General features: G+C 41.6%; 4 protein-coding genes across 14 annotated transcripts in view; 2 read left to right on the forward strand and 2 right to left on the reverse strand.

Moving 5' to 3' along the window:
- Positions 1 to 6,364, forward strand: part of oxr1a (oxidation resistance 1a) — a 99,666-nt gene extending 93,302 nt beyond the window's left edge. For 5 of the 7 annotated variants that reach the window (XM_028978917.1, XM_028978916.1, XM_028978920.1 and 2 more), the window contains 6 exons: positions 374 to 454; positions 1,803 to 1,928; positions 2,625 to 2,777; positions 3,019 to 3,114; positions 4,246 to 4,319; positions 4,583 to 4,718. In XM_028978917.1, the coding sequence (XP_028834750.1) occupies positions 374 to 454; positions 1,803 to 1,928; positions 2,625 to 2,777; positions 3,019 to 3,114; positions 4,246 to 4,319; positions 4,583 to 4,718 (666 nt within the window). Of the gene's footprint in view, positions 1 to 373; positions 455 to 1,802; positions 1,929 to 2,624; positions 2,778 to 3,018; positions 3,115 to 4,245; positions 4,320 to 4,582 lie in introns of all 7 variants that reach the window. The other 2 variants (XM_028978915.1, XM_028978919.1) reach the window with 2 other exon arrangements.
- Positions 6,365 to 7,752: 1,388 nt separating this feature from the next.
- On the reverse strand, positions 7,753 to 12,249 carry sqlea (squalene epoxidase a). Its single transcript, XM_028981407.1, has 11 exons — positions 11,726 to 12,249; positions 11,372 to 11,633; positions 10,857 to 11,034; positions 10,630 to 10,726; positions 10,216 to 10,329; positions 9,909 to 10,080; positions 9,595 to 9,690; positions 9,366 to 9,508; positions 8,965 to 9,061; positions 8,610 to 8,697; positions 7,753 to 8,515 (listed from the first exon to the last, which is right to left on the reverse strand). Exons 1-11 carry the CDS (start codon positions 12,002 to 12,004, stop codon positions 8,323 to 8,325), a joined length of 1,719 nt encoding a protein of 572 aa, XP_028837240.1. The 5' UTR covers positions 12,005 to 12,249; the 3' UTR covers positions 7,753 to 8,322.
- A 1,439-nt stretch (positions 12,250 to 13,688) lies between these two features.
- Positions 13,689 to 20,833, reverse strand: rnf144b (ring finger protein 144B). 5 transcript variants are annotated; one of them, XM_028980525.1, is made up of 8 exons: positions 20,766 to 20,833; positions 18,910 to 19,158; positions 18,324 to 18,428; positions 17,594 to 17,654; positions 17,028 to 17,235; positions 16,537 to 16,669; positions 16,017 to 16,106; positions 13,689 to 14,219 (listed from the first exon to the last, which is right to left on the reverse strand). In XM_028980525.1, the coding sequence occupies exons 2-8, from the start codon at positions 19,030 to 19,032 to the stop codon at positions 14,052 to 14,054; spliced, it is 888 nt and encodes a 295-aa protein (XP_028836358.1). In that variant the 5' UTR covers positions 19,033 to 19,158; positions 20,766 to 20,833; the 3' UTR covers positions 13,689 to 14,051. The 5 variants fall into 5 exon arrangements, with proteins under 5 accessions (XP_028836358.1, XP_028836360.1, XP_028836356.1 ...); XM_028980527.1 differs by lacking the exon at positions 20,766 to 20,833 and adding an exon at positions 20,700 to 20,722; XM_028980523.1 differs by lacking the exon at positions 20,766 to 20,833 and adding an exon at positions 20,564 to 20,692.
- A 3,348-nt stretch (positions 20,834 to 24,181) lies between these two features.
- Positions 24,182 to 25,194, forward strand: LOC114790383 (telethonin). Its single transcript, XM_028980408.1, has 2 exons — positions 24,182 to 24,487; positions 24,583 to 25,194. The coding sequence occupies exons 1-2, from the start codon at positions 24,351 to 24,353 to the stop codon at positions 24,938 to 24,940; spliced, it is 495 nt and encodes a 164-aa protein (XP_028836241.1). The 5' UTR covers positions 24,182 to 24,350; the 3' UTR covers positions 24,941 to 25,194.
- The last annotated feature ends 1 nt before the right edge of the window (position 25,195 follows it).

Raw genomic sequence — 25,195 nt, forward strand, 5'->3', positions numbered from 1 at the left:
CGTGTTGCACCTGGTTTTATGGTGTCCGTGGGTCTATTTTTTGACATTACAATGGATCCTTATTGATTATTGTTTGTATTGCGTTGGTATGGCTCCAGACATTAATTTTCAAGCTCACTTCCACAAACATGCAAAACAGCTTATTTGCTTGCAAGTCCTTGTGTATCCATGTTTTGCTCTTCCACTTTTCTGGATAGAATTTGCTCATTTGACTTCTCAAAAGGTTTTGGATAAATCATAATGAAAAGCCTCAGGATGCTGATCATAAAATGAGTCTATGGACCCAGAATGTCCACACTCATGGTCTGTTTTTCCATCCTATCTGCACTGTCGTTCGAAACACAATTGCTCCTCTTCCCTGTCTCTAAACCAGGTAGTGTCACTGACTGAGTACCACCGGAGGATTGATGCACTAAACAGCGAAGATCTGCGCGCTTTGTGCAAACGGCTCCAGGTGCTCAGCTCTGCTCCTGCCGCTTAGTGCTTCTTCTGTAGAGTCCTGACCCCAACTACCCCTTTCCTGAGGGTATATGAAGTTGCGTGATGGTTTGGCGTCATGGCCATGAAACATTGCCCACATTTCTCAAGAAAATTTCTCCTAATTTCTTGCATTACCCACATTAAAGAGCAGTCTGGTGGTAGGACACTCCTAAGACTGTTCATTAAAGCTAATTAGTGAAGCCTGACCTCCACACGGGCGTCATGTTGTGGTCCATTCTGATACATTCTGACTGCCTCCTTGTTGTCAAATTAGGAATGTTCTGGACGCCTGGAGCGGCAGACTTTGCTCCTCTGTCTGTGCCTCCATGTTGAAAAGGCACTGCTGTTGAGAGGTACTGGGCTGCTGAATAGGGTTGATGTAACAGTTCTATTGACTGGTTGATGGATTGTTTGCTGAAGACAATGCAGGTAATTGAAGCGAGGTCTCGGTAACTTGAGTGTTCTGGCCACATGGGGCCAGGTGCTCTGCCACTTAAACACATAAAGTGTTTCTGCCAACTGCTTAATCCCAAACATTGAACACTCAAGCCAGGCCTGCAGTTTTCTTGATGAAATAGGAATCACATTATTAAAAATTATAATTACTTATCATTTGGTCTAGAATCAGGATTCTCTTACATATTTCTTTAGTACACCGTTTTTGTAATTCCTGAACAGATAAACCCTAACGTGGTTTTATAGTCACCTTGACCTACCAGGAAGATGTGGTAAAAATGTTTTTATAACTACGTATTTGTAAAACTTGTGTCTATTAGATTAATAGGATCCTTTTCTGTTTGCTGCTATTGTAATTAAACCAAGCAGCTATAGATGAATATAGGCATAACACTCTCCCCATTCCTTTTATCACTGTCCATTTGAGGTCACATGGTACAGTGTACCATGGTAATTGGACACAGTGAAAGAGAGGAGGAAGACTTGGCTCAGTTGTTTATTTATTTTGATTGGTGGAGACTGGATTTTAATGTAAATGCTGCAGAATCGCCACTGTTCTTGGCAAATTGTGATTGTGCTCCTTATAGGATCTAATCGTGCATCCTACGTTTAGGATTTTTCTGTATTAATACTCTTATCAATGCCATTTATATGCAGTCTTTATATGAACTGAAGTCATTATAGCAAACAATAATAAGCAAAGTTTTTAACAAAGTCAAGGCATTCTGAACAACATCCGATAATCAGACTGTGGTGCAGCCCATCGGGCAGAACATGCTATTTTTAATTAATTAGTTTTTGGAAAGGCTATAGACTTCTGGGAAAGTTCTATTTAATGTCCTGCTGATTAAATACTCTGTCCTTAGATCACCACAAAGGAAGAGGTCAACTCCAAACATGGCACCTCCATCACAGCCAACCTAGAGCCTGAGACATTCAGACCCAACCTGAGTGAACCCAGTGACCTCCTGGATGCAGATCAGATAGAGAAGGTGTGTACTGTTGTTCGGCATGCAGCTAGAGAAATCCAGGGCATCTCTTTCTGTGGATTAATGATCTTTGTGATCAATAAAAATGCCTATACTGTTATCTGCAAGGGCTCTGAGAGATCTCCTAAGTGTTGGTCTACACAACACCAATTGGTTGGCAGGTTGTTTTCTGCCCATTCCCTTTTTTGCTCACCTCCAAAATGGTATTTGTCCGGTGATCGATCAGCTGAGTGCTGCTGCTAAATATGTATTTCCCAAACACAACATGACTCAAGCTGAAAATGGATAAATGATGTTAAACTTTTCAAATAAATCTAATATCTTCCAGAAATGTCTTGTCTTTTTTTTTTATCAGAGTTTTGGAGGAATATTTTATAATTTAATTCATTTTATCAATATACAAGGACATTTATATCATCATATGTCTGACCCACTATGGGTTTAATTCAGACTTGCCAAGTGACATTTGGCAGAATGCTGTGTGTGGGAGTAAAATACAGCAGCCTGCTCTCAGTGCGCAGGGCTCAGTCAGTGCGAAGGTGCTGCTTTAATTACCCACCAATGGTTCTGGACTTTGTGCTTTCATTTTCAATGTCAACATGATCAGTAAATATACATTGCAGTATTTTTCTCCCCCATGACTTTTTCTCACTTGCATGCACTCATTTTTAGTTGTTTTTCTTCATGTTTCTTTGACAGCTTGCAAAACACCTCCCTGCCAGAACTATTGGCTACCCCTGGACCCTGGCTTTTGGGACAGCCAAGCACGGCATGAGCATAAAGACCCTGTACAGGGCCATGCAGGGTCAGGACACACCAGTTCTGCTGGTCATCAAAGACAGCGATGGCCAGGTGAGGTTTGCTTGATTCAGTCCAGCAATATAGAGAGTGTTGTTCCAGAATTGCTGTACTTTTCAACATCTTGCCACACATGCTTGCTGTAGTCAGAAAGGCATATTGATTGCCACCTGATCAAATAGATTTATATTTGCATTTACCAGTTCATATTCTCGTCTTTGTATATATGGTGACCCTTGTCATATTTACGTCTCAGCTAACAAACTAATGACTAATCAAACTCCTGTTTCTCTAGGTGTTTGGTGCATTAGCATCAGAACCATTCAAGGTCAGCGAAGGCTTCTATGGAACTGGAGAAACATTTCTGTTCACCCTCTATCCAGAATTTGAGGTATAGCAAAACTGCATTGGCCAAGCAGTTCATCATTATCTGCTCACCGAGTGCACAGAAATGGGAGTTGGAGATCAACAGATTGATTTACAATTCAGAAAGAATGCTCACAAGAACATGTCATATTCTACCCATATAAGATTTACATATTTTGTGTTGTGCAAGTTGTCCCACTTAAAAAGATGAGAGTGCTTTGTAATCATCATAGGTACACCTCAACTGTGAAAGACAAAATGTAAAATAAATAAATCTGGGGAAATCACATTGCATGGTTTTAAAAAATGTATTTGTATAATGGTTTAAAAAAAAATATATATATATATATATATATATTTGGGCAATAGTATAAGTTCACTTCACTACACTGTAATGTGACAATGGTTTGCAATGACAGAGGTTTCCTGTAGGTCTTCATCAGGTTTGCATAAACTGTAGACCCATTCTTCCATATAGTATTTCTGAAAAGCTGTGATATTTTTGGGCTGTTGCTGGGCACAAGTCTCTATTGTTTTTAAGTCTGGAGACGTAGACACTTTTTTTTTTTTTTTTTTTTTTTTTTTTGCCTTGGGATCATTGTCAGCCACGTTTCATCTTCAGTGATGGAATCTCACTGATGGAAGGTCCAAAATTGCAGGATGCATGGCCCATTCATTCTTTCCTTAATACGGATCAGTCGTCCTGTCCCCTTTGCAGGAAAGCAGCCACAAAGCATAATGTTTAAACCCTATACTTCACAGTGGGTATTCTTGGGCAATGGTCTCTTGCAAAATTTAGACAGGTCTAGACATGTGCTGGTTTAAGCAACTTTCTTCTAGTCATTGACCAGTTCCTTCACGTGTAGTTCTGGGCGGTTTCCATCAGTGATCTTGTATTCATCCAATTTTCTAATAATTGCACCAACAGTTGATCTCTTCTCACCAGACTATTGTAGATTGGCTCGCCCCAGTCTTGTGTACAATCTTGTCCCTGGTGACTTTCACAAAGATTAATCTTCACAAAGTTCCTGATCTTTACATTTCCTTACTTAGGATAATTTTGCAATATGAAGTGGTGCCTTTTGTAGTTTTGCCGGGTCCAATAAAAGGTTAACAAATCCATGATGTTGTAATACTGCTGTCTCTCTCTTGGCAGGTATATAAATGGACCGGGGACAACATGTTCTTCATAAAAGGCGACATGGACTCCCTAGCCTTTGGTGGTGGGAGGTGAGTATAAACATGGAGCAATGTGACTTGGATAATCACGCAGTTCTTCTGGGTATCAGTCCTGTATCATGTGGTCACTTTTAATGTTTTGTAATCAAACATGAATGACCCTGTGCTTAAGTCATAGAAAAAAAAATGTAGTGATGCAAAAGTTCTTTAAAGGCTTCCCAACTATGAATTCCATTTTTGTCAATATCTTGAATATTTGTTAATGCCAGTGAGTTTTATTTGCCTTTTATGCCTTTTATTTTTCTGTCCTATAGTGGAGAGTTTGGTCTGTGGCTGGATGGAGATCTGTACCATGGCAGGAGTCATTCCTGCAAGACCTTTGGGAATGCCATGCTCACCAAGAAGGAGGATTTCTATGTGCAGGACATAGAGATCTGGTCATTTGAGTAAAGATCAGCATGGGGAACCACTGAAGGTATATAATGCCCCAAAATGGCAGTGTCCCAAACTGTGCTGCACATCACCTTGGCTCCCAAGAAGCCTGTAAAGGAAGATGACTGTGCTTGTATGTTTCTCCGGCGTTCACTAAGGAGCTTTTGTGCGCGTGCGTTTGTGTGTGTGTGTGTGTGTGCGTGTGTGCGTGCGGACGTGTGGTCTTTCTTTGTTAGAGCTGTGTGCAGCTTCAGGGAGGAATAGATAAGGCTCAAAACTGTGAGGTTATAGATCACTGGAGCACTCTGTCGTCACATTGAGGGGTTCGTGGTTCAAGGTAGGGTCTGAGGGAACTGCCGTGTTACTGAAACGCTCTGAATTAAGATTCAATGTGTCGAACCCCACCCCTAGCTTTAGCCGATGAGTTGTTACCATTGCAGTGCTGGTCCGGATGGCCGTTGAAGATGAAAGGACACATACATTCCCTTGTTTTTAGTGGAACTCAATAGACTGTAAGATCAGAAAACATCCATGCAGGTCAGGTTGATGCCAGGTAGAAGAAATAATATTTACAGCGCCCTGCTTCAGAAAATAGTTTTTCTACAGTGTGGTGAAATATAGTCTTTTTGTTGTCCACAGTCATAGCACAGTGTCAAAGCACATAGCTCTTACTGGAGTACCCATCGTCGTAATGTTCTGTTCAGTGGGTGTTTGTGTGAGTTGAGTCTGCGCAGGCCTCCATGCAGAGGTTCTGCGTTCTGTTTGTAGACAGTAATGTTGTCGCAATAGAATTTGTGGAATATGCAAATTACTGTCCTGTGACCTCAAATAATCCAGGCAGGCACTTTTTTTTTTTGTCTACCTGTCGTTCTTTCAAAGAGAACTTGTAAAGCTTTTACGTCTTGACAAACAATTGCTTGAGACGTGTTTAATTGTTTTTCATAAATATACATTATATATGTAATGTATACTTATATATACATTATTAATACATATATAAATATATACACAATTTAGCTGTTATGTGTGACAGTGATCTTTTTGTGCTGATATTTCAGCTGTTACAAATATATTGTATTATACCCTGTACATTAATGTTAAAATAGTAGATTTGTTGCTATATATATTATATATAATATATAATATATATTCACAAATATATATACAAAGTGTGGATTGGTGGTTGCTTCTAGCACTTTAATCTAGTTAAAAGCCACATTCTGTGGCTTCATTAGCAGTAAAATAAATATATATCTATTTTTTTGTTTTTGTTCATTTTGGTTGTGTAAGATGTTCCTTGTCAATAAAAAGTTGTCTACTATGATGACTGAAGAGAAGACTGAATCTACTCTGTGTGTTTTGAGAGGAGAGCGGAGTGATGCTGAACGTCGCAGTCCATCAGGGTGTCTGTCCTCTCCTCGGGTCACGTCTCGTGGCGGTGTGCGGCATATGGCAGGTTTACAGACTGACCGAGGACGCAGAGATGTAAATACCTGTTTTCTCAGCAGCTTTCTACTCCTCTCTGGTCTTCCACGCCAGTATTTGTGTTCTTGTGGAGTGACTAAGATTAACATGATTAAATCCCTCAACTGCTTCCCCAGAATACAGTGTAATAGTGATGTAAAAATTACAATAAAGGATAAATAAATTGTTGTAACCTGGTACAGATTTGGGATTCTTTTTTTTTTTTTTTTTTCTTCCCTACCCTCAGACAAGAAGGATCTGAGCCTGACCCCTTGTTAATGTTAATGTGATTGATATGAGTTGCTGTTCTTGCTCCTTTAGGACTGATGGTAATGCATTATTGATGACTGCCAACGAACAGTTGGATTTCTCATGCTTATTAGGAAGCACCATTGGGATCTGGAGGGATAAAAACACTTTCATAGATACAGTATCTCACAAAAGACATTTTCACTTAGGGATACTCTCACTTTTGTTGCCAGCAGTTTAGACATTAATGTGTGTAGTTATTTTGAGTGGTAAATTTACGCTGTTATACAAACTCTACCAGAGTGCCATATCTTCAGTGTTCTCCCAAGGAAAGATATATAATAAAATATTAACAAAATGTGAGTGGTGTACTGTATATGCTATGGCAGATTAAAAAAAAAAACTACTTATTATTTTTTTTTTTTTTTTCCCCTCTGAACACCATGAGCATAGAATCTCTGGTTTGGGCATGGAGATCAACACATGCATTGCATAGTAATCTGACGAAAGATCTTGGCATCATCCATGGCAGCATGTTCTGCTATGAGAAAGTGGTATCAAGAGGTTATGTCAGAATTTTTGTTCTGGCTGGAGATTAAACTGTGATTTTAAAAATGAGAAAAATAGAAATATCTGAACCGATTAGGCACATCTGCTATTTAAAATATGGCACTGCCATGTTAATTACTGTTGTGTCTCTATGCTGCTTAATATCTGAATGCATTTTAAGGATTATTTCGACTAATTTGGTTTTCAGATCAACCAAACAACAGCAATTGGAAACATCCAGCCTTCCAACTGACATCCCCATCTGAGAGAAATAGAACCACAGCTCCTGGAAGTTTTGTGTTGGAGCAGTGCACCACCTTGTGGACAATTGATATATTTTCTTTATTACGACTAAATTTTTTTTTTATAAAAGATCAGTCTGTTTTATGCTTCGAGTTAAATTATTAGTTTCCAATATATATTATAATTTACTTTGAAAAAGAAATGCTGTCTAATTCAAATACTGTTTATTACTAAGGTAAGTTGCAAAATTAAAAAAGGCTGTGGGGATTGAGATTTGTGAAACTTTTAATAAAAATCTGCCTTATACATAGATAGCTGAAGATGTGCCGCAACGTAAATAAAACAACAAAAGATGTACTACAGCTCTCAGAATAATACAAAACAATTGAAAAAGTGAATGTCAGACACCGACCGGTGTATTGCTGCAGCAAACTTTAAAAAGGAAATTGAGGATTAAGTCATATAAAGATCCAGAGATGAAATGAACTGCATCCTAAATGTTTATCCAACTCTCAGGTAAGATTAATATCAAGTTCTAAACTCTCAGGAAGCAGGTTGCTTTCATTTAAAATGTAATCCATTTATGGTAAATTGTCGCATTTCAGAAAACTCCACTTATCTGGTATGAAAAATATCTAAAATCTTACTCAATACAAAATAATTTACAAAAGATTTTACTAATTTTTTTGCCACATAGCAGCTCTAAGGTATTTCTCAGGAATGAAGGCTGATATTCAGCAAAGATATCAGCAACTTATGGTGAAAGTTTTAATAGCAAAAACTTAAACAATATCCATTGGCCATTTTTTTTAGAAATGAAGGCATTATCGTTTGTTTAAGGTCCATTCAAAGTGCAATGAGGTTTGAAAGAATCTGAATGTGTCCAAAAATAATTTCAGGGAGCATGATTTGACTAACCATGTCAGGTTTTACCACTCATATAGGGCCAATGAGAATTGCATTGGAAAAAAATGAGTTTTCATTTTAAATCACATGAAGATTCACCTTTAAGCAGATGTTACACATCTCTTATAAGTCCAATAAGGCTCTCCTGGATTCCGCCAAACCAGGGACACGGTTGGTTCCTGAGACTACACAACATGTATAAGTGCTTAAGTCAGTACGCTAGGTACTTGATCTCCGAATAGATGAGGGGAAACATCACGGTGCAGGCACGATACAGAATGGCTCCGCTCTTGACTACAGCTCGAGGTTTTGTCAGCCAGGACTCGGATTTAAAGCTGAAGTAAACTGCATATAAGGCCACTGCAAAGAAGTGTCCAATCAAGGTCATGGGTTTTGGTGTGAGTCTGTGAAGGGAACAAGTGGAAGTTATAAAAAAAGCATAAAATAAAGAAAGTCACAAAGACTGATTTTTGTTTTCTCTCAGATTGTTTTACTCACACTGACAACAGTCCAATAGGCCCAGAGATGCACTCCCCACCGAGCTTGAAGTAGTGGAAGCAGGCTTTTCTCAACTCATGTAGAGAATCTCAAAGCAAGGAAATAAAAAAATCACTTAACACGTGTGTGTTATACACTGTGCACGCCGCTGAATTAGTGTCTCTGATTTATCATTTCTGCTTGTGCGCATACAATGATGGTGCACGATAAGGTATCAGAGTTGGGCGATGCTGGCAGCAAAGTTATTTCTGGGCGTTTTCTCCAGTTGAGAAAGTGGTCCGAAAATGATCGCGTACAACGTATTTATTTTTAACATCATTTCTCACCCCATCCAAAGAAATGAGAAAACACTCACCATCTGTGGCAGCAAACAGCTCATACAGTGCCTGTGCCAACACATTGACCACAAAGGAGTGGGAGGATTTCCTCTCCCAGTGGAATCTCTTCTTTGCCTGTAAACCAAAAATATTTTGTTAACATTCCAGCAGAGCGCCATGATGTGATGGTTTAAAATGCCACAGGCAATAAAAAGATTCATATCATATCTGCACAACTGTACATATGAACACACTGATTGTGTGGAATCAGGGGAAATTATCCAGCGCTAAAGATACTGCAATTAAATTTTAATGTACATTAAAACATCAAAACCATTTTTACCGTACACAACACCGTACTGTTTCAAAAGTTCACTTATAGTTTCTGTGTGGAAAAAAAAAGTCATTTTTGATATCATTAGGTAAAGTAAATCCTCACCTGGAGCATGAGTTTGTTGTCACAGAGTTCAGGAATGTCCTTCAGCAGGCTTCTCCAGATCCTGACGTCATTCAGCACCACGCTCATCCCTCCACCAGTCAGAGGGTGTCTCATGTTGTAGGCATCACCCAGAAGAATGACCCCTGTATGAACCCCAGAATAAAATTACCCCACCAGCCATGACCGGTGAGTCCCATTAATGTGAAAATTTGGGCGGTTTAGGTGTAACCTGGTTTGTTCACTGGAGACGGTGGCAGGAAGCTGGCTGGCATGGTCCTCAAACGGTCATTCTGTAGGGCCAGCATGAAGGGCTCCTTTAAGTGATCTAAAGAGAGAACAATTTAGCTTTCTTACAGCAGTAAGCTGTATTTAAACAGGTCACAACTACAGCCTTCAGAATAATCTATTTACCTGTGACAAAAGCACTACCACAGATTTCTAATGACTCTCAACTGACCAGTAAATGAAAGAACAACTGGAACTCTGCCATTCATTAAATTATTCTGCATCCAACAAGATCTTTGGCAAATGGAGAACCTTCACCTGGTAGCTGGGGGTGGATATTCTCCGTCATGTATGCGGGAAGGTCTCGAGGCATTTCGCCTCTAATGTCCACCAGCACTCTGGTTTCATGGGAGGAGATCTGGTAGATGAGCACAGGGCTGGGGTTGGCTAACACCAACTCGGCATGGTTGGGTTTGAACTGTGGCGAGTACTGTGGGATGCAGGGCATGCGTCGGGTTAGAAAAACATGACAAATTTGCCAGTTCAATAGATAAACTTGTTTTAACACTGTGGTTTAAAAAAATATATAGGTTGGATGAATTCATCAAATGCAGCCACGCTTTACCTTCATTATACATCCAACAAAGTGAGATGAGACCTTGGCTTTTCCTGATATGAGATTCTTGCGAAATTTAGAGAAGCAGCCATCTGCCACCACTGTCAGCGGCGCGTGAATCTCCTACGGAAGAAAAATGGGCCATCAATCAAAAGAAGGTGAAAACAAAAGGTGCTTGATGATTTATTTTCCATTTTTCCATAACATTTACATTTACAGCATTTATCAGACGCCCTTATCCAGAGCGACTTACAATCAGTAGTTACAGGGACAGTCTTCCTGGAGCAACTTAGGGTTAAGTGTCTTGCTCAGGGACACAATGGAAGTAAGTGGGATTTGAACCCGGGTCTTCTGGTTCACAGGCGAGTGTCTTACCCACTAGGCTACTACCACCCATAATTAACCACCCATAATTCTCCAGACCTTGGTGTCCCCGCTTTTCTTGTCCCTGTACCGCGTCCCAACAACACATCCATCCTCCTCCTCCAGACTAGTCACTGTTCCCTCAATGAACCTCACACTGGCAGGAAAAGACAAAACCACATTTTAATGAAGCATCTTCCATGTCCAACACAAGCCATTTTCGAATAGTCATTATAAAAAAAAAGTGAAGATAAAGACTTGCGTTAACCCCGTGACGTGCTGCTTACTTGGGTTCGGCGAGGGCTGCTCGCCGCAGGCCCATGATAAAGCGGCCATGGTGGAAGGCCCGGCCGCCCTGGATGCCACCCGCTTCCTGGGGGTAAGGGATCTCCACCTCTGCGTTGCTTTCTACGTCATGGATGACGTAGCCGTGCACCGTATGGGCATCCATACCTTCTACCGCACCTGCAGTGACACCGGCAGCCAGTCACACACAGATCTGGTGACAGTGGGACAATATGGCCATATTCTACAAGAACCTACTGGTAAAACCAGACAAGGAGACACGAGTGGGAAGAAAGGAAAAGTGAAGTGATTGTCATTGGGATACACAGCACAGCACACGGTGACACAACGAAATGTGCCCTCTGCTTTTGACCCATCACCCTTGGTGAGCAGTGGGCAGCCATGAAATGCGCCCGGGGAGCAGTGTGTGGAATTTGAACCGGCAACCTTAGAATAATGCATGATGGGACAGGTGAAGCAGGTAAGGTTTTTAGTTGGTCCCTGTCGGTCTGCTTACTTTCCAGCCCCAGCTCTTTGAGGGCCCGGTAGCCTCCAGGCTGAAGGAGCTCTCCAACAATTCTGTCCGGTTCCCGGAGGTCCCTCTCCACCACGGCCACCCTCCGGCCATCGCGTGCCAGAACCGCAGCCATGGCAGAGCCCAGCACGCCGGCCCCCACGATCACAATGTCAGGCTCAAAGTTCTCAGACGAGGAGCATCCCGAGGAGCTTTCTGAGTAAGGTACATCCTTCAGCTCCACCTTCTTTCTCTTTACACTTCCCTAGATTATTATTATTGTGAAATGAAATGATACTAGAGTCAATTAAATAATAAATATACATAAATGCATTAGTTTATGGGTGTGGTACTTACTTTATTTGGAGAGTTCCCATCGCTACTGTAACTGCTGGTTGCTGACTTTGGAAAAAATATTCCTGAAAACGGGAGGACGGACAGAAGCTCCAGCGACGCCGTGAATATTTGCGGTACTTTGAGACACAGAGCACCGCGGTACCTGGCATATCCCAGGAACAGGGCGACAGTCGCGAACGCCACTGCTCCCAGCACCAGCTCTTTGTGAGCGTAAGACATAACGACGTCACATTTTTTATAAATATAAGTAAAACTCGCAATGCCAAGAAAGGTCCACATGATCGAAATGATTTGTGCGGGGGGGGGAGTTTTAGAAGGAAAATGTCCACTTCTCTCGAGATCCCCCTTCAGCTGAAAAAATAAAAATAAAAAGTTAATAAAATGCTGATAATTGTAATAAAAAATGAGAGGTGAGTGGGTCCCCTTTGTCTAATAATAAAAACTCCACTTGCACTGTGCATCCAGTGTACCGATCATTTCTTTTCGTACGATCATGCGGACGCGCCGGTGCGGTCATTTCAGAAGATGCTAAATGTTTTATGATAATGAAGAATCGCGCCCATTGGCGGGTCGCAGCGCGGCTGTCCCGCCCCCACAAACACGATCTGACCAATCGTGAAGCCGCAGGCGCTGAGCAGAGCTCACGCTATCTGGCCATTGGCCAATCGTGAGAAGCTGGTTGGAGAGAAGTCTGACAGAAGAGTAGTATGATGTGATGTCACCGGGAGAGGTGGGCTGTTGTACAGCGTCGGCAATTCCAACTTCCACGAGGTTTGGAACAAGAGGAAGAAGAAGAAAAGAACAACAACTGCTGCAGAGTAAAAGAGCTGAGCGGAGTTGCAGAATCCAATTAAATTACAATTAAATTCAAGTGTGTGATATGATTTATGTAAAACGTATCTGTATTTAGATGTGGTAAATTACATTGGGGCTATTACAATTTTGTGTAAAAAAGAAGAATTGGGAGTGGTAAGATCATCATTCTCAGGTGACTCGGGTCTTCACTTAATCCAACAAAAATGATGCATCGAACAAAGTCCAGGGTAATGAGTCATATAATTAGCCAGCCTTCAATGATCATAAATTATGCACAAGACTCAACTGATACTCTCATCAACAGGAGCCTTTATGAATAATTCTTACAATTTTATTGTAAGTATTTTATTAGCAAGAATTAGTAAGTAGGGAGTTGTCTGTGAAAATTCGAATCTGCACCAGACCAGCATGGGTAAAGGTTTATCATTACTTCTGTACAGATGTCAAGGTCACATCGAGTTGGCCAAACCGCAAGTCCTACCCAAATAGCGTCTTGAGCAACAATGTTCCAACTTGCTGCTGTTTTAAATGTAACTTACATTCAAAGCTTTAACACTTACAAACTGTTTTTTCGTTCATGAATTCAAAATCTGCATAAAAGTTAAAGTGTTGTATGTTTGGACTGTGTGGATGGCAGTGGTGGCCTAGCAGGTAAGGAAACAGAGGGTTGCCGTTTCAAATCCCGCGCCTCCAAGGTGCCTGTTATTGGCATACTTGTTATTCTATAGACCTCTAAAAAAGAGAGAATATGAAGGAGATTTCCCAAGAGGTCAATTACTGCATGAGCTGAAAGCGCTGCTCAGCTTTTTGTTATAGTAGCTTGTGCCTAATAGGCCCACAACGTCAGCAGTTACTGAGATTCTTCAGCCATACAATCCATTCTCTTAAAAAAAAAATTCAATTTTGTTCAAACAGCCCGACCTCATGTGCATACTTCATCTGGTGAGTTACAGCCACACAATTCTGTAACTTTATTAGTGTTTGTAATGTAGCTTTAAAATCTCATGGTCCGGGGCCATTATAAACGTGTTCAAAAGATTGAATGCTGCTATATTGTGTGTAAGTATATTGTTTAACATGTCAGTATGTTTAAGATTTTTACATAGGCAGAAACCTCAACAAGTCAAAGAACAACACAACACAGTCACACTTTCATAAACACATATTTACATTTGTAATTATACACATATGCCAGCACAACCTTTGGTCTAACATCGGGGTGGAAACAACTCAAATATGAAGCCACAGGTACTTGGGCTAACACCTGACTAACTGTGTTAATGCATTATTTTCTGGGCTGGTTTAAGAACTCTTCATTTTCACTTTCCTATACTGGCTGTTTATTTAATATAACAACATAAAATTGCATATTATTTATGGAAGGCAAAATATCCAAATACTACCAAACACCAGGCACTGTTGAAGGAGGCACCTAACAAGACTGGTTTCGCTTCTGTCATGGAAGTTGGCACATATAGCTGATATGTATGACCTGCTGAGAGCTCTCCTGTTATGCAGTGGAGCTTGTAGGCATGAGCTCCTGTTTGGTTTCCTTCTTTTTCTTCTTTCTTGCATGGCAGGGCTTGCAGATGCAACATAAGATGCAAGGTGAGGCCAGCAGTAGGAGTGGTGAAGTCACCAGAACGATGACGCTGACACCAACCAGGATCCCAACAACCTGAACAGGCAACAAGAAGGTGTTTCTGCACTAGTTAATGTGGCTGATCAGTATTCTACAGCTGAATGTCACCATGAATATTCATCTAATATTTGATCAAAACACAAGAGAGCTAGGTTTAGGGGCAGTGGTGGCCTAGCGGTTAAGGAAGCGGCCCCGTAATCAGAAGGTTGCTCAATCAGGGTGATGGGTTAAATGCAGAGGACAAATTTCACTGTGTGCACCGTGTGCTGTGCTGCTGTGTATCACATGTGACAATCACTTCACTTTAAAAGGGTTAGGATGGGTTATAACTGGACCATCCGGCTACATAAACACAAGGTTCCTCATACTGAACATGTTTCAACAGTAATTTAGTTGCAGTACAGAGGGTGGCACTAAAGACACACAACCAATTTAAGTGCAGGCCATCATAAATGGCAGAAACCAGCGAAAGCTGTCGGTGTGCAAAGTGAAAATATATAACTTGTGTTGCTATGTTTTTATGAGGACATATAATGTGTTCTCACATGTGTGGCCCTGGGCTGTGTTTTCAAATGCATGTCTTTCTGCCACTCAGAATGTGTCCTTGACATGGTATCTAGGATCTGCAGTGGTTTATTGGTGTAGTAAAACTGCAAGGATTTAACATATAAAGCTTATAATGCAGTCATTGGGTTTTTGTAATATAGTTTCCATATATTTATAAAAAAAAATGTTGTTCAAGTTCATACCCAGTGAAAAACCTACCAAGAGATTTACTAGAGGTTTTCTGAATAATAACCTGTTGTCTGCAATTTACACCATGTAAGAGTGGCTCATGTAAGAGTGGCACATTCTGTCATACATACCAGCACACCTATCTGTTATCAAAGCCTTAACACCTATGACGGGAATGAAGAGCATTTGGAGAATTGTTTGCATTTTGTTTAGCTGGAACCGCTGACTAGATCTTTATTTTAAGCTTAAACTATTTGCTATAAAGATGTGCAACTAAAACGGTTGTTTTAAATCATCTACTCTTCAGAATAGTATACCAGTAAATAGTCAATTAAAAAAATTGTCAGTTAAGAAGTATTAAGGTGCTATAGCCCGGGACTTAAAGTCTCAGCATATTACTCCATGATGATTCAAACTGTGGGTGATGGGGCAATGTTACTTCTCAAGAACACACTGGAGGAGGATGCATGGGGAAAGATCTGTAAAAATATTAAAAGTATGCTAGAGTGCGTTTAATTCAAATTATACGTCGCTTTTACTGGACCCAATTCAGATTATTTGAGAATCCAAACTGCTGGCGATGTGAATCTGAAGAGGGTCATCTTCTGCATGATTTATAGTCTTGTGTTTTTTGGAGGAGGATACACAATGTCCTCAGTGACATCTCGGAAAACCAACTACATTTCTGCCCCGGTTTATGTGTTCTGCTGGAATCAGTCTTGACAGTATAGGCTGTAAATACATAAAAAATGGCAGCATTTGAGAAGATGTCCTATAGGAAGTTTGGAAGATTAGGTTTGTATGAACGTAATTGAGGCAAATATTTATCATTTAATGGTGGAAGCTAACATTATCCATTTTTTCTGTTTCTTTTGAGAAGAAAACACAAGTTCAATCTGTAAAGTGGTGACAACTGGGAGAGGCGGGGTGGGCAGATCTGTGTTTGTCTTTGGTTTTAGTTCACTTCTCTTTTATTGTCTTACTTTATTATACTGAAAAACAATAAAAAAAATGTAAATCACACAAAATTAGTGAGCTGAGGCCAGTATCCATTAAACCTCCCACTAAAGCTCAAACCGTGTGTAGAAGTAGTGTTACCTGTGTTCTGTTCCACATGATGGATGCTCGGGAATGTCCCAGCTTATTTCTGCAGGGCCCTCTGTCATAATGTCTTAGGAATATGTCACCCTGTGCAGACATGTAAAGAGCATAAATGAAAACAACTGAGATCTTTATTTTGATCACTGCAGTTCACCACCAGTCAAACGTATTTTGAGATAAAGTAAAGGGTTTGATTAGATATGTCCAGTTTCTGCCTATTTGAATTAGACACAGCACATGTACATCTACAGCATTTATCAACTTACAATCTGTAGTGGTAGTTGTGGTCTTCTATGTTACCCACTAGGCTGCTACTCCCCCAGGACTGATAATTGCCTACTTTTGCGTTCAGTAATAGCTCATTAGCAAGGGCGTATTTTATTGCTCTCCTATTCTCACATATACTGGTAAATATGAGAGCCTAAGGCTCATTCGCCCAAGCTGTTCAAAAACGCCTCACTGGTTGTACATGGATCCTATTTTCAGTAAATGTGCGTGTGGTGGCACTGACGCTTACATCCAGGTTCTGCAGACAGTACCAACAAAATGTGTGTTTGCAGCTCTTGCACAGCATCTGGGCACAGCCCTGGTTGCGTTCGATGTAAACACCACACACGGGACACTGCTTGATCGGAGTGTCTGTGTCACGTCTGTGTGCGGCAGAAAAACGAAAAGCAACATTTAGCCAATGACTGGCAGATGGTGTCGCTTTGCTCCCCAGAAACATGCTTCTTTTGAGAAAAGCTTGAAGAACAGTGCTTAGACATGATGTACTTGTGGGATAAAAGACTATAAAACAAAAACATTTAAAACAATCTTTAGAAATCTTTTGACAGAAAACAATTGTTTCAGCCATTAAAAATCCTGTTCAGATGTTTGCCAACTTAATTATTTCCATGGATAACAAGGGAATTTCAAATTGACCCTAAACGTTTTAATGCACACCTTCAAGATGTATTTTGATTAGATTAGCCAAATTCGACTTGTTGTCGAACATTTCACGCTCACCGGTCCTCTGGGGAGGCCGATGCCAGCGGCTGGCTGGGGGAGCAGGTGTGACCGTCCTCCCAGGGCTCCCGGCAGCCAGGGCAGAAGACAGCATGGCAGGCGGGACATGGCACGGGGGCGGGGCTGCCCTCGGCACTTGGCAGAACGTTGCAAACCGCCTGGCACTCCACCACCGGGCACCAGGCCTTGCTGGGGTCCAGCTGCACTCCTGAGGAGAGAATCCAAGTCAGCTCCTGCGTTCAATAGCAATCTATTTATCCCACTGCTAACAGCATTTACAAGATCAGATGAGACAGGAACAAACAAGCCACATAAAACTAGAGCCATTTTAAAGGTACCTTTCATTAAAAAGGAAGGAAAGATGGTTTCGTTTCAAGAATGATTATTCAATTAAGACTGGAGGTTCAATTAACAGTGAAACCATTACATGCCATGAAAACAACCTTGCAAAAAGTCAGCTGTGTACAGAACATGGACCCTGGAGGATTTCCTGCATTTAATACCACCAGATGGCAGAGCTCCAGGAATAATCACCTGCAAATGTATCAGAGTGGCGCACACCATACCTCTTTCAAATTTCAGCCGGCTGTACAGCTCCGCTTGGTCCCTGGGAGCGAAACAGCCGATCTGCAACAACAAGGGAACACAAGGGCCCTTTCAGTCCAGCCGAAATTGCATTAGAAGTCCGTTTTGCAACCGGAATGAATGGAGCGTGTGTAGTCTGGCAGTAAAGGTCGGCCGTTTTGAGATTACAGCCCTTCAGAAAACATGAAAAAAACCTCAACCGTGTTATCGGGTTGCACGGCGGCCGGTTTAAAGGCCGGAAGTGGTCATTTGACTGGCACTTGTTCCTGAAGATAGCTGTAAACCATTTTTGTGACCTGTTCTAATTTTACAGGAGTCTGAATGTTCGGTCTACAGGTTTTTAGCGGCATTACACCCTCATTACACTCACATTACACCCACATTGCACTTCTCACACACGAACTGTACCTGCACTCATAAATACTGTATCTGCACTATTCTCTGTGAGGTGATTGTCATTGTACCACTCTCTTCTAAATTTATATTGCTTAGTCATTATAACTGCTTTTCTTATAAATATTTTATCATTTATATTGGCAATTTATTTTCTTTTCCTAAATTATTCTTTAGCTTTTGTTTATTGGAAATTAGGTGACTTCTTGTCATACACATTTCTTTGTAATATTGTCCCTGCGTTACTGTACATAAGACAAATATGACTGAAATGTATCATAATTTCAGTCATACTAGCAGAACACAAGAAGAATGTACCTCAGAGTCGAACAGCGCACCAGAATTTGGGCAGGCCAGGTCGGGACAGGTGACCGGAGCACCTCCACCCTCCTGAATAGCGAGCACAACGTACTGCTGCAGACACTGGGAAGAAAAGGAAGAGCTGGGTTATTATCCATTCCTGTGCTCCATCCCGCCGCAAATAAATACGAAAAAATATCATTTTAGCCAGAATTTTAATTAAAAGCAAATACCCACAGAACATGGTTGAAATTGTTCAATATTTCTCAAGATGTTAGTAAGCGGTGGCTTTTAGTGACTGGAATATGCGTCACAAGCCAATGTATTAAGGCTGTTTTGCTTTCCCTCACTTCGCTCAGGCCCAGTGGTGCAGACAGTCAGGCACTATGTTCTGTTTACTGACATCCCATATTGTTCTGCAGTCAGGCTGCCAGTGAGATGAAAAGAGCCCGATTTACACACCACAACCCTTAGTGAGAGGATGCATAAAAGCTTCTGACATACAAAGCTCATTTCGAGCAATACAAGGTACACCAACAAACGCAACATTTTATTGTTCCAATCCACCTAATTCGACGTGGATCTCGGCTGGAGCTCCACTGACCTGGGTACAAAACACACAGTTGCACGCGCGCAGCCGGCTGGTTTTTCCTGTTGGGTATCTGACCAAGCACAGCTTGCAGAAAACCAGACCGGGCTCTGCCATGATAGACGCACCATCGGCCATGTCTGGTGGCTCTGCCTCGAGGCTGCTGTTTAGCCTTTCAACTTGGGTGATGGTGGAGAAAAGTCCTCCATGTCGCAGTAGATCACAGAGGAAAAGTGGCGACCGTGGTCAGCGCCGCTCCTTCAACTGCCACATGAATCATAAAAGTAGGTCAGAAATCAATTCACTCCACAAGGGCTCAGAATAACAGAACAGTAAGGACACGGGCTACAAACAAAAACTGTTGTACATGGCTGTGTATGTCCAGACTCTTGTGAAGAGAACTGCTACTGAGCCGGAATATTGTTCACTGATGCACATATGAGTACCACATGCTAAATATGGATCCATGCAAAATTCAACCCAATTTTCTCTTAAACGAAACCACAAGACAAACACACACCATTCCGAGCCGTTCGTAATGGAGTGTACCTAACATGGGCGTTTGTGTAAGATAACACAGATCTAAGAGTGACCGTGTTTACACAAAAAACTGGCTCACTGTGGTGGATTAGGTGCTGGTGGCATCTGACAAGATCCAGTGTGTCAGAGGTGATGATGGGGTCTGACTGGTTAACTTAAATATGCAACAATTGCCAGACAAATGCTGCGAAGGGCACAAAATAAGTGGCGAGATTGATGTTCTATACTGTATGGTTGTTGCCATTTATGGATCATCTCATCGCAGGGTGTTTGTTCAAATGACGGCAGCGCGCACAGTGTCATTACATGATTCACTGCTGAGAATCGCAGAGACTCCCAGTATCCCAGACTATCCAGGCACAAAAGCTGTGAGTGGCAACACTATAATCTGGGCTAACGGTGGATTAAGGAACGTGGCTTCACATGAAAACTGAGAAAGCAGTCGTGCTGGGTGACTGGATGGTGCGCCATCCACATAGATTTCAGGGTCTAAACTTTGCAAAGGAAACTCTAGCAATCGGACAGACACAAGTACGTGCTTTACACCGCGAGGGAATTTTTGAGATCCTTCTGCTGTCATACATGCCTGAACAGCACCGAGTCGGCCCAGTAAACCCCACATACCGTCTAAATCTTCTTCTATGCAGGGCAGTGCTTAACTTTTTATTATTTCATTTATCCAGCAATACAAGTGTCCAGTGTGAACAACTTCAGAACAGTCACACATCAGCTGATTTGTCTTAACGAATGAGAGGCGGGGACAATACGGACGCATTTGCTGTAGTATAACATGCAAGCATGCATTAAATACAGACGACAAAGACCTCCCTCCTAGCTCACATCAGCGCCTTACTAAAGGAGTTGTGTGCTGCCTGCCGTGTAATGCTGAAACACCGAGCTGCTGTAATTCCAAATACCTTCACACCAGTAAAAGGTCACCGGGAAACGCCGTGTTCGGCAAGTCTCACATGTAGAATTTAAACGACTATTATTACTAGTTATCTGCATAAAAACGCTGTTCCTTCGACCTCCTGTAACACAGGGAGAAGAGGGGATACACATCTTCTCCAGAGGACGAAGAACAACGTGCCATGTGGAATTTGCATGTGGAATGCAGGTAGAGTCCTACCTTACTGCCAGCAGCTGCGCCTGCGTGTGTGTGTGTGTAAGAGAGAGAGAGAGATCTGCACCAGATCTGCCCGCCCCACCGCTGCAGTGTTTTCACACACACACACACACACACACACACACACACACACACACACATCTGTTGATGCTTGCTCGCTCTGAAAACACCTCCTGCCGCTCCCAGATTCACTGGCGCCACCCACCTACATGCCACTCACATGTTGGGGACCTTGTGTCCCGGTACCGGATAGGACGTGAAATGCGTGAAACCACTGGACGATCAGGGCGGAGCGGGAGGGAGGTAGGGAGGGGGTGCAGCGCCGAGCACTTCCTGCTCCCTCTTCCTCCTCCTCCTCCTCCTCCTCCTCCCGCCCTCGCGTTTCTTAACACGTCATCTGACGCAGCAACAATGTAACTCTGAGACGTATAAAAAAGGCTACATGGTAATGTTGTGCTAATGTTGTCGTAATGTTGCGGCGTTCGCTCAATGACGGGTGACAGTGGCGCAGTTGGTAAACTTTATTGCGACTGGTCTCCCGACTTTTCTCCATTACGCCGCCCCAATGCCACACACCCACTAAACCGACCACGCCATGGCCGCTTAAACACGCCGCCTCACCTTTACATTCAATACGTTCAATGCTGACGTCATTTCATGTACGTTTTCCTCAAATGTTGCCTTTTAAACGACGTTTTGCTTTACTGACCCACTTTTACCGCACGCCTTTCTAATGTGTGTCAAGAGTCGCACTTCAGGCAGATTATTTTGCAGGGCAACATCTGAAAAACGTTGGATTTGTTTCAGAAAAATGTGAAGTCAACATTCAAGTATGAAACAGGTCACGTGTCGACCAAACTATAATTAGTAATAAAAATGGAATAATTTTTTTAAACCGCTAGATGTCGCCATTTCGTTGTGGGAGAAGACGCGTTTTTCCTGTAACGTCAACATTTTAAGATAAAATAAGATTAACCTTTATTAGTCCCACAAGTGGGAAATTGCACTTGTCACGGCAGAAAGTGGACAGAAGCAGAAGGTAATAGCAGCAAAAACAGAGGTAATAGCATCACCAAAAAAATAAGATAAATATGTATCTGTATATATGTACAAATTTACAATTTAAACAGTTAACAATTTAACAGAATGTGCCCAAGTCTGTGTATGTATGGTCAGCTGCGAGGTCTTTGTTATAGAGTCTGACAGCGGTTGGAAGAAAAGACCTTCTAAACCTCTCCTTCCCACATCGTGGGTGCAGTAGCCTGCCACTGACAGCTCAGTGCTGTCAGAGTTTCCTGCATGGGGTGGGAAAGTGAAAGTGAAAGTGAAGTGATTGTCACACGTGATACACAGCAGCACAGCACACAGTGCACACAGTGAAATTTGTCCTCTGCATTTAACCCATCACCCTGAGTGACCTTGTGATTACGGGGCCGCTTCCTTAACCACTAGGCCACCACTGCCCCATGTTGTCCAACAGGGATGACAGCTTAGCCACCGTTCTCCTGTCACTCACCACCTCCACTGGGTCCAGAGGGCATCCTAGAACAGAGCTGGCCTTCCGGATCAGCCTGTTCAGCCTCTTCCTGTCCCCAGCGGAGATGCTGCTACCCCAGCAGACCACACCGTGAAAGATGGCTGATGCCACTACAGAGTCATAAAAAGTCTTTAGGAGTGGCCCCTGTACTCCAAAAGACCCGAGCCTCCGCAGCAGTCAATTATTGTCACGCTTTTATGAAACTAGTTCACATACATTCTTATATAATGTTCATTTACACCACGGTAGGTACACAAAATAGGACAGAATAGATGTGTATTTCTGCTACTGCCATCGCTGGCCTGCTGTATTGAGTGCATGTGTTTGGCAGTTTGGCAAGGTTGTAAATAGCTGTATCTAACCAGGGGAAATTGAAAAAGTATTTCTTGGACTGGAATCAGCATTTTGCAGGGCAGGTCAGTTAAATCTACTGAGGTTGTGTTTATGGTGTAATTCTTGACTTAATTACATTTTAAAATATGTCAGCAGACAAACCACACAATTATTTTTTTTTTACAAGAGACTGGAATGGCAAATGGAGCCAGATTAATTATATATACTTTGCTTAACCAACCAGATTTGCATTTTTTTTATTTTAAACCTCTACTATAAAGATGTCAGTTTATTGAAAGGATCTAAATGTTGGTAGAACTGTTAGTACCACATTTTCTCATACCCCATTCTAGAAAAATGTGACTTAATGTGTTACCTTTTCTATTTGCGGGAAGTTTCTGCTGATGTCATACAGTGCAATTCTAGCATGATCCTTCTCTGAGGTCACTAGAGTGCTTGGGATTGTCTAGTATTTCATAACACCCCCTGGAACAGACAAGCTGTCTTTTACCCAAAGCAATATCCTGCATCAGGAAGCAGTGTGTTCTTCTTCCTAAAGGCCTCAAAACAATAAATACATATAATTCTGAAGAGTTTACATATGGATTCTTCCACAGCTTCGAAAGTACAAAATAGACTAATCACGCTTCTCTTGATTGTTTGGCATTCTGTTCTATTTAATTGAGGAATTCTACATTTTTTGAGCCAAAGCCACAGCCAGCGTCATTTCTGTTGAGTGAGGCATTCTCACACCATCCATCCATCCATCCATCACGGCACATACCCCTTACTGCTGCAATGGTCACGGCGTTCTTGGCAGTATCCCATTTCAGGCAGGCAGGCTGTTTGTTTCCTAGGCAAAGTGCATTTGGCCCTGTGTTTGACATCCAACACTTCACCTTGCACGGAATGGTCTGAACGAATGTAACATCAGATAATCATCTATTTTCCAACAGGTATTTAACTAGAATGGATGTACATTGATGGCTTGGAAAAGCCAGAACACCTAGTCAGAAAGACCTAGAGACATTAAGACACAAATTATTATCTGGTGATTCAACAAAATGGTAATGCTAATCTTTTAAATGCAAACATTTGATATTTCACATACTTTATTTCAAACTCGGCTCCAGCAAAGAACAAAACAATTTCTCCTGACGTCCTGATTATCAAATGACTCCTTCATTAGAGAATGAAGTCTTTTTTACAAAGTTGTCCATTTCAATAGGATTCTACTAGTCAATCTGCGTTAATGTACTACAATATTGATGTGACTGCTGACACAAGATGCTTTTGATGTCCCTGTAGACCTTTTCATTGGGCCATTCAAGCAGCGTGACATTGTGGCGAACCTTGATACACATGTCAACTCCTGCAGAAAGCCTCTGTAAATTCTTGACACTGCTGGTCAACATTATCCTACATGGTAGACAGAAGAATGGCGATGAAGTCATGGTGATGAGTCCACTCAGCACTTACTGTTCGGACATAGAATGATGGCCTTCAAATGTCAATGGTGTGTGACAAATCGTTCTTTTCATAACAGTTCTCAGAAATGACATTAAGAGTTAAAAATGGAAAAGTATCTGTATTTATCTGTTTGTCTTTGTCCACCCCAGTGGCCTCTGGCCTCACTGAAGCATGAAGCTCTGTTGAGTCAGGAAGAAAGATGAGATGAAATACTCTGGGCGGAGCTGTGATGTGTCTATAAAATTGACCTGGGATTAGTCACCACCTCACTTCATCTCCGTAGTAAACCAATCTCAAACTATTTGGCATGAGGTAGTGAGGCTAAAATAGAGGCTTAACATTATTTAAAAGGTAGGCACACGCTAACCAGCACACAGCTCCTACGGGGAGTTCTATTCAAGCAACAAAATCCATTATTCAGCTCAAGTGGACAAGACCCTTCAGGACAAGATGATTTGTTTGAGCAGAAGTCCGACTTCTTATCTAGTTAACTCCTACAGTGATGTTAAGGAGATCAATGAGAAGCAGAAGGAGTCCTTTGAAGCCACCTGGTTAGACACGGTGATGGAAACAAGACCTGATCAGAAGTAAATGATACTTTTTTCCTATTTTATTGCTGTTTCTATTTTAATACCCAAAAGGTTCATTTAAAAATACCTTTTAACCATTATTTATATTTCAGGACATCTCTGTTTGAAAATGATTCATTGAAAAGGGAAACACATGAGCAGAAGAAATGGGCGCATTTTGTGGTGCGCAGAAACCCAGACCAATCAATTCGAGTGGGTAGGCTGGGTGGAACAATGCAAAAGTACCAACTACCTTACAAGAGCATCCTTCCTCTACCAATATTTGTGCCCACACATGTGATACCTCAGAGGGAGTTAAAAGGGTCACTTGAATTAGAAAACGAAACAAAGTTTGACAGAGTGTCTCAGAGCGGCATCTGCTCAATGAAAAGGGAGGTTTCAGAAATCACCAAGGACATGCCGCCAATCATCAGACCCACAAGACAAGACTTCAGAGCATCCAGGGCCTAAAATGTGCACCATGTGTATCTTTGTACTAAATATGGTCTTTCTGTCATACTGTGGGGGAAAAAAGTGGATGAAAAAGACTGATTATATGAAACTGTGAGTAGATTTTACATTTTATACTGCCATCATGTGGAGAAATAAAAGCATGGAAATTGAATCCTTATTCCATATGATTTGATGAGGATAATAATTAGGATAATAATTATAAAGACTTTGGCATTAAATACGTCATGGATTGAATAAACAAAAAAATAAGAT

The sequence above is a fragment of the Denticeps clupeoides genome, chromosome 5 (genome assembly GCF_900700375.1).
Source record: "Denticeps clupeoides chromosome 5, fDenClu1.1, whole genome shotgun sequence".
Taxonomy (NCBI): domain Eukaryota; kingdom Metazoa; phylum Chordata; class Actinopteri; order Clupeiformes; family Denticipitidae; genus Denticeps; species Denticeps clupeoides.

Excerpts from the sequence above, each read along its gene's own strand:
- LOC114790383 (XM_028980408.1), top strand. The coding sequence starts at position 24,351 with ATGATTTGTTTGAGCAGAAGTCCGACTTCTTATCTAGTTAACTCCTAC. Across the intron at positions 24,488-24,582 it reads GAAACAAGACCTGATCAGAA|GACATCTCTGTTTGAAAATG; the intron begins GTAAATGATACT and ends TTTATATTTCAG.
- sqlea (XM_028981407.1), bottom strand. The coding sequence starts at position 12,004 with ATGTGGACCTTTCTTGGCATTGCGAGTTTTACTTATATTTATAAAAAA. Across the intron at positions 9,691-9,908 it reads TATCCACCCCCAGCTACCAG|ATCACTTAAAGGAGCCCTTC; the intron begins GTGAAGGTTCTC and ends TTCTCTCTTTAG. Across the intron at positions 9,062-9,365 it reads ACAACAAACTCATGCTCCAG|GCAAAGAAGAGATTCCACTG; the intron begins GTGAGGATTTAC and ends TTTGGTTTACAG.
- rnf144b (XM_028980525.1), bottom strand. The coding sequence starts at position 19,032 with ATGGCCGATGGTGCGTCTATCATGGCAGAGCCCGGTCTGGTTTTCTGC. Across the intron at positions 17,655-18,323 it reads GTGCGCTGTTCGACTCTGAG|ATCGGCTGTTTCGCTCCCAG; the intron begins GTACATTCTTCT and ends TTGTTGTTGCAG. Across the intron at positions 17,236-17,593 it reads CCGGCTGAAATTTGAAAGAG|GAGTGCAGCTGGACCCCAGC; the intron begins GTATGGTGTGCG and ends TTCTCTCCTCAG.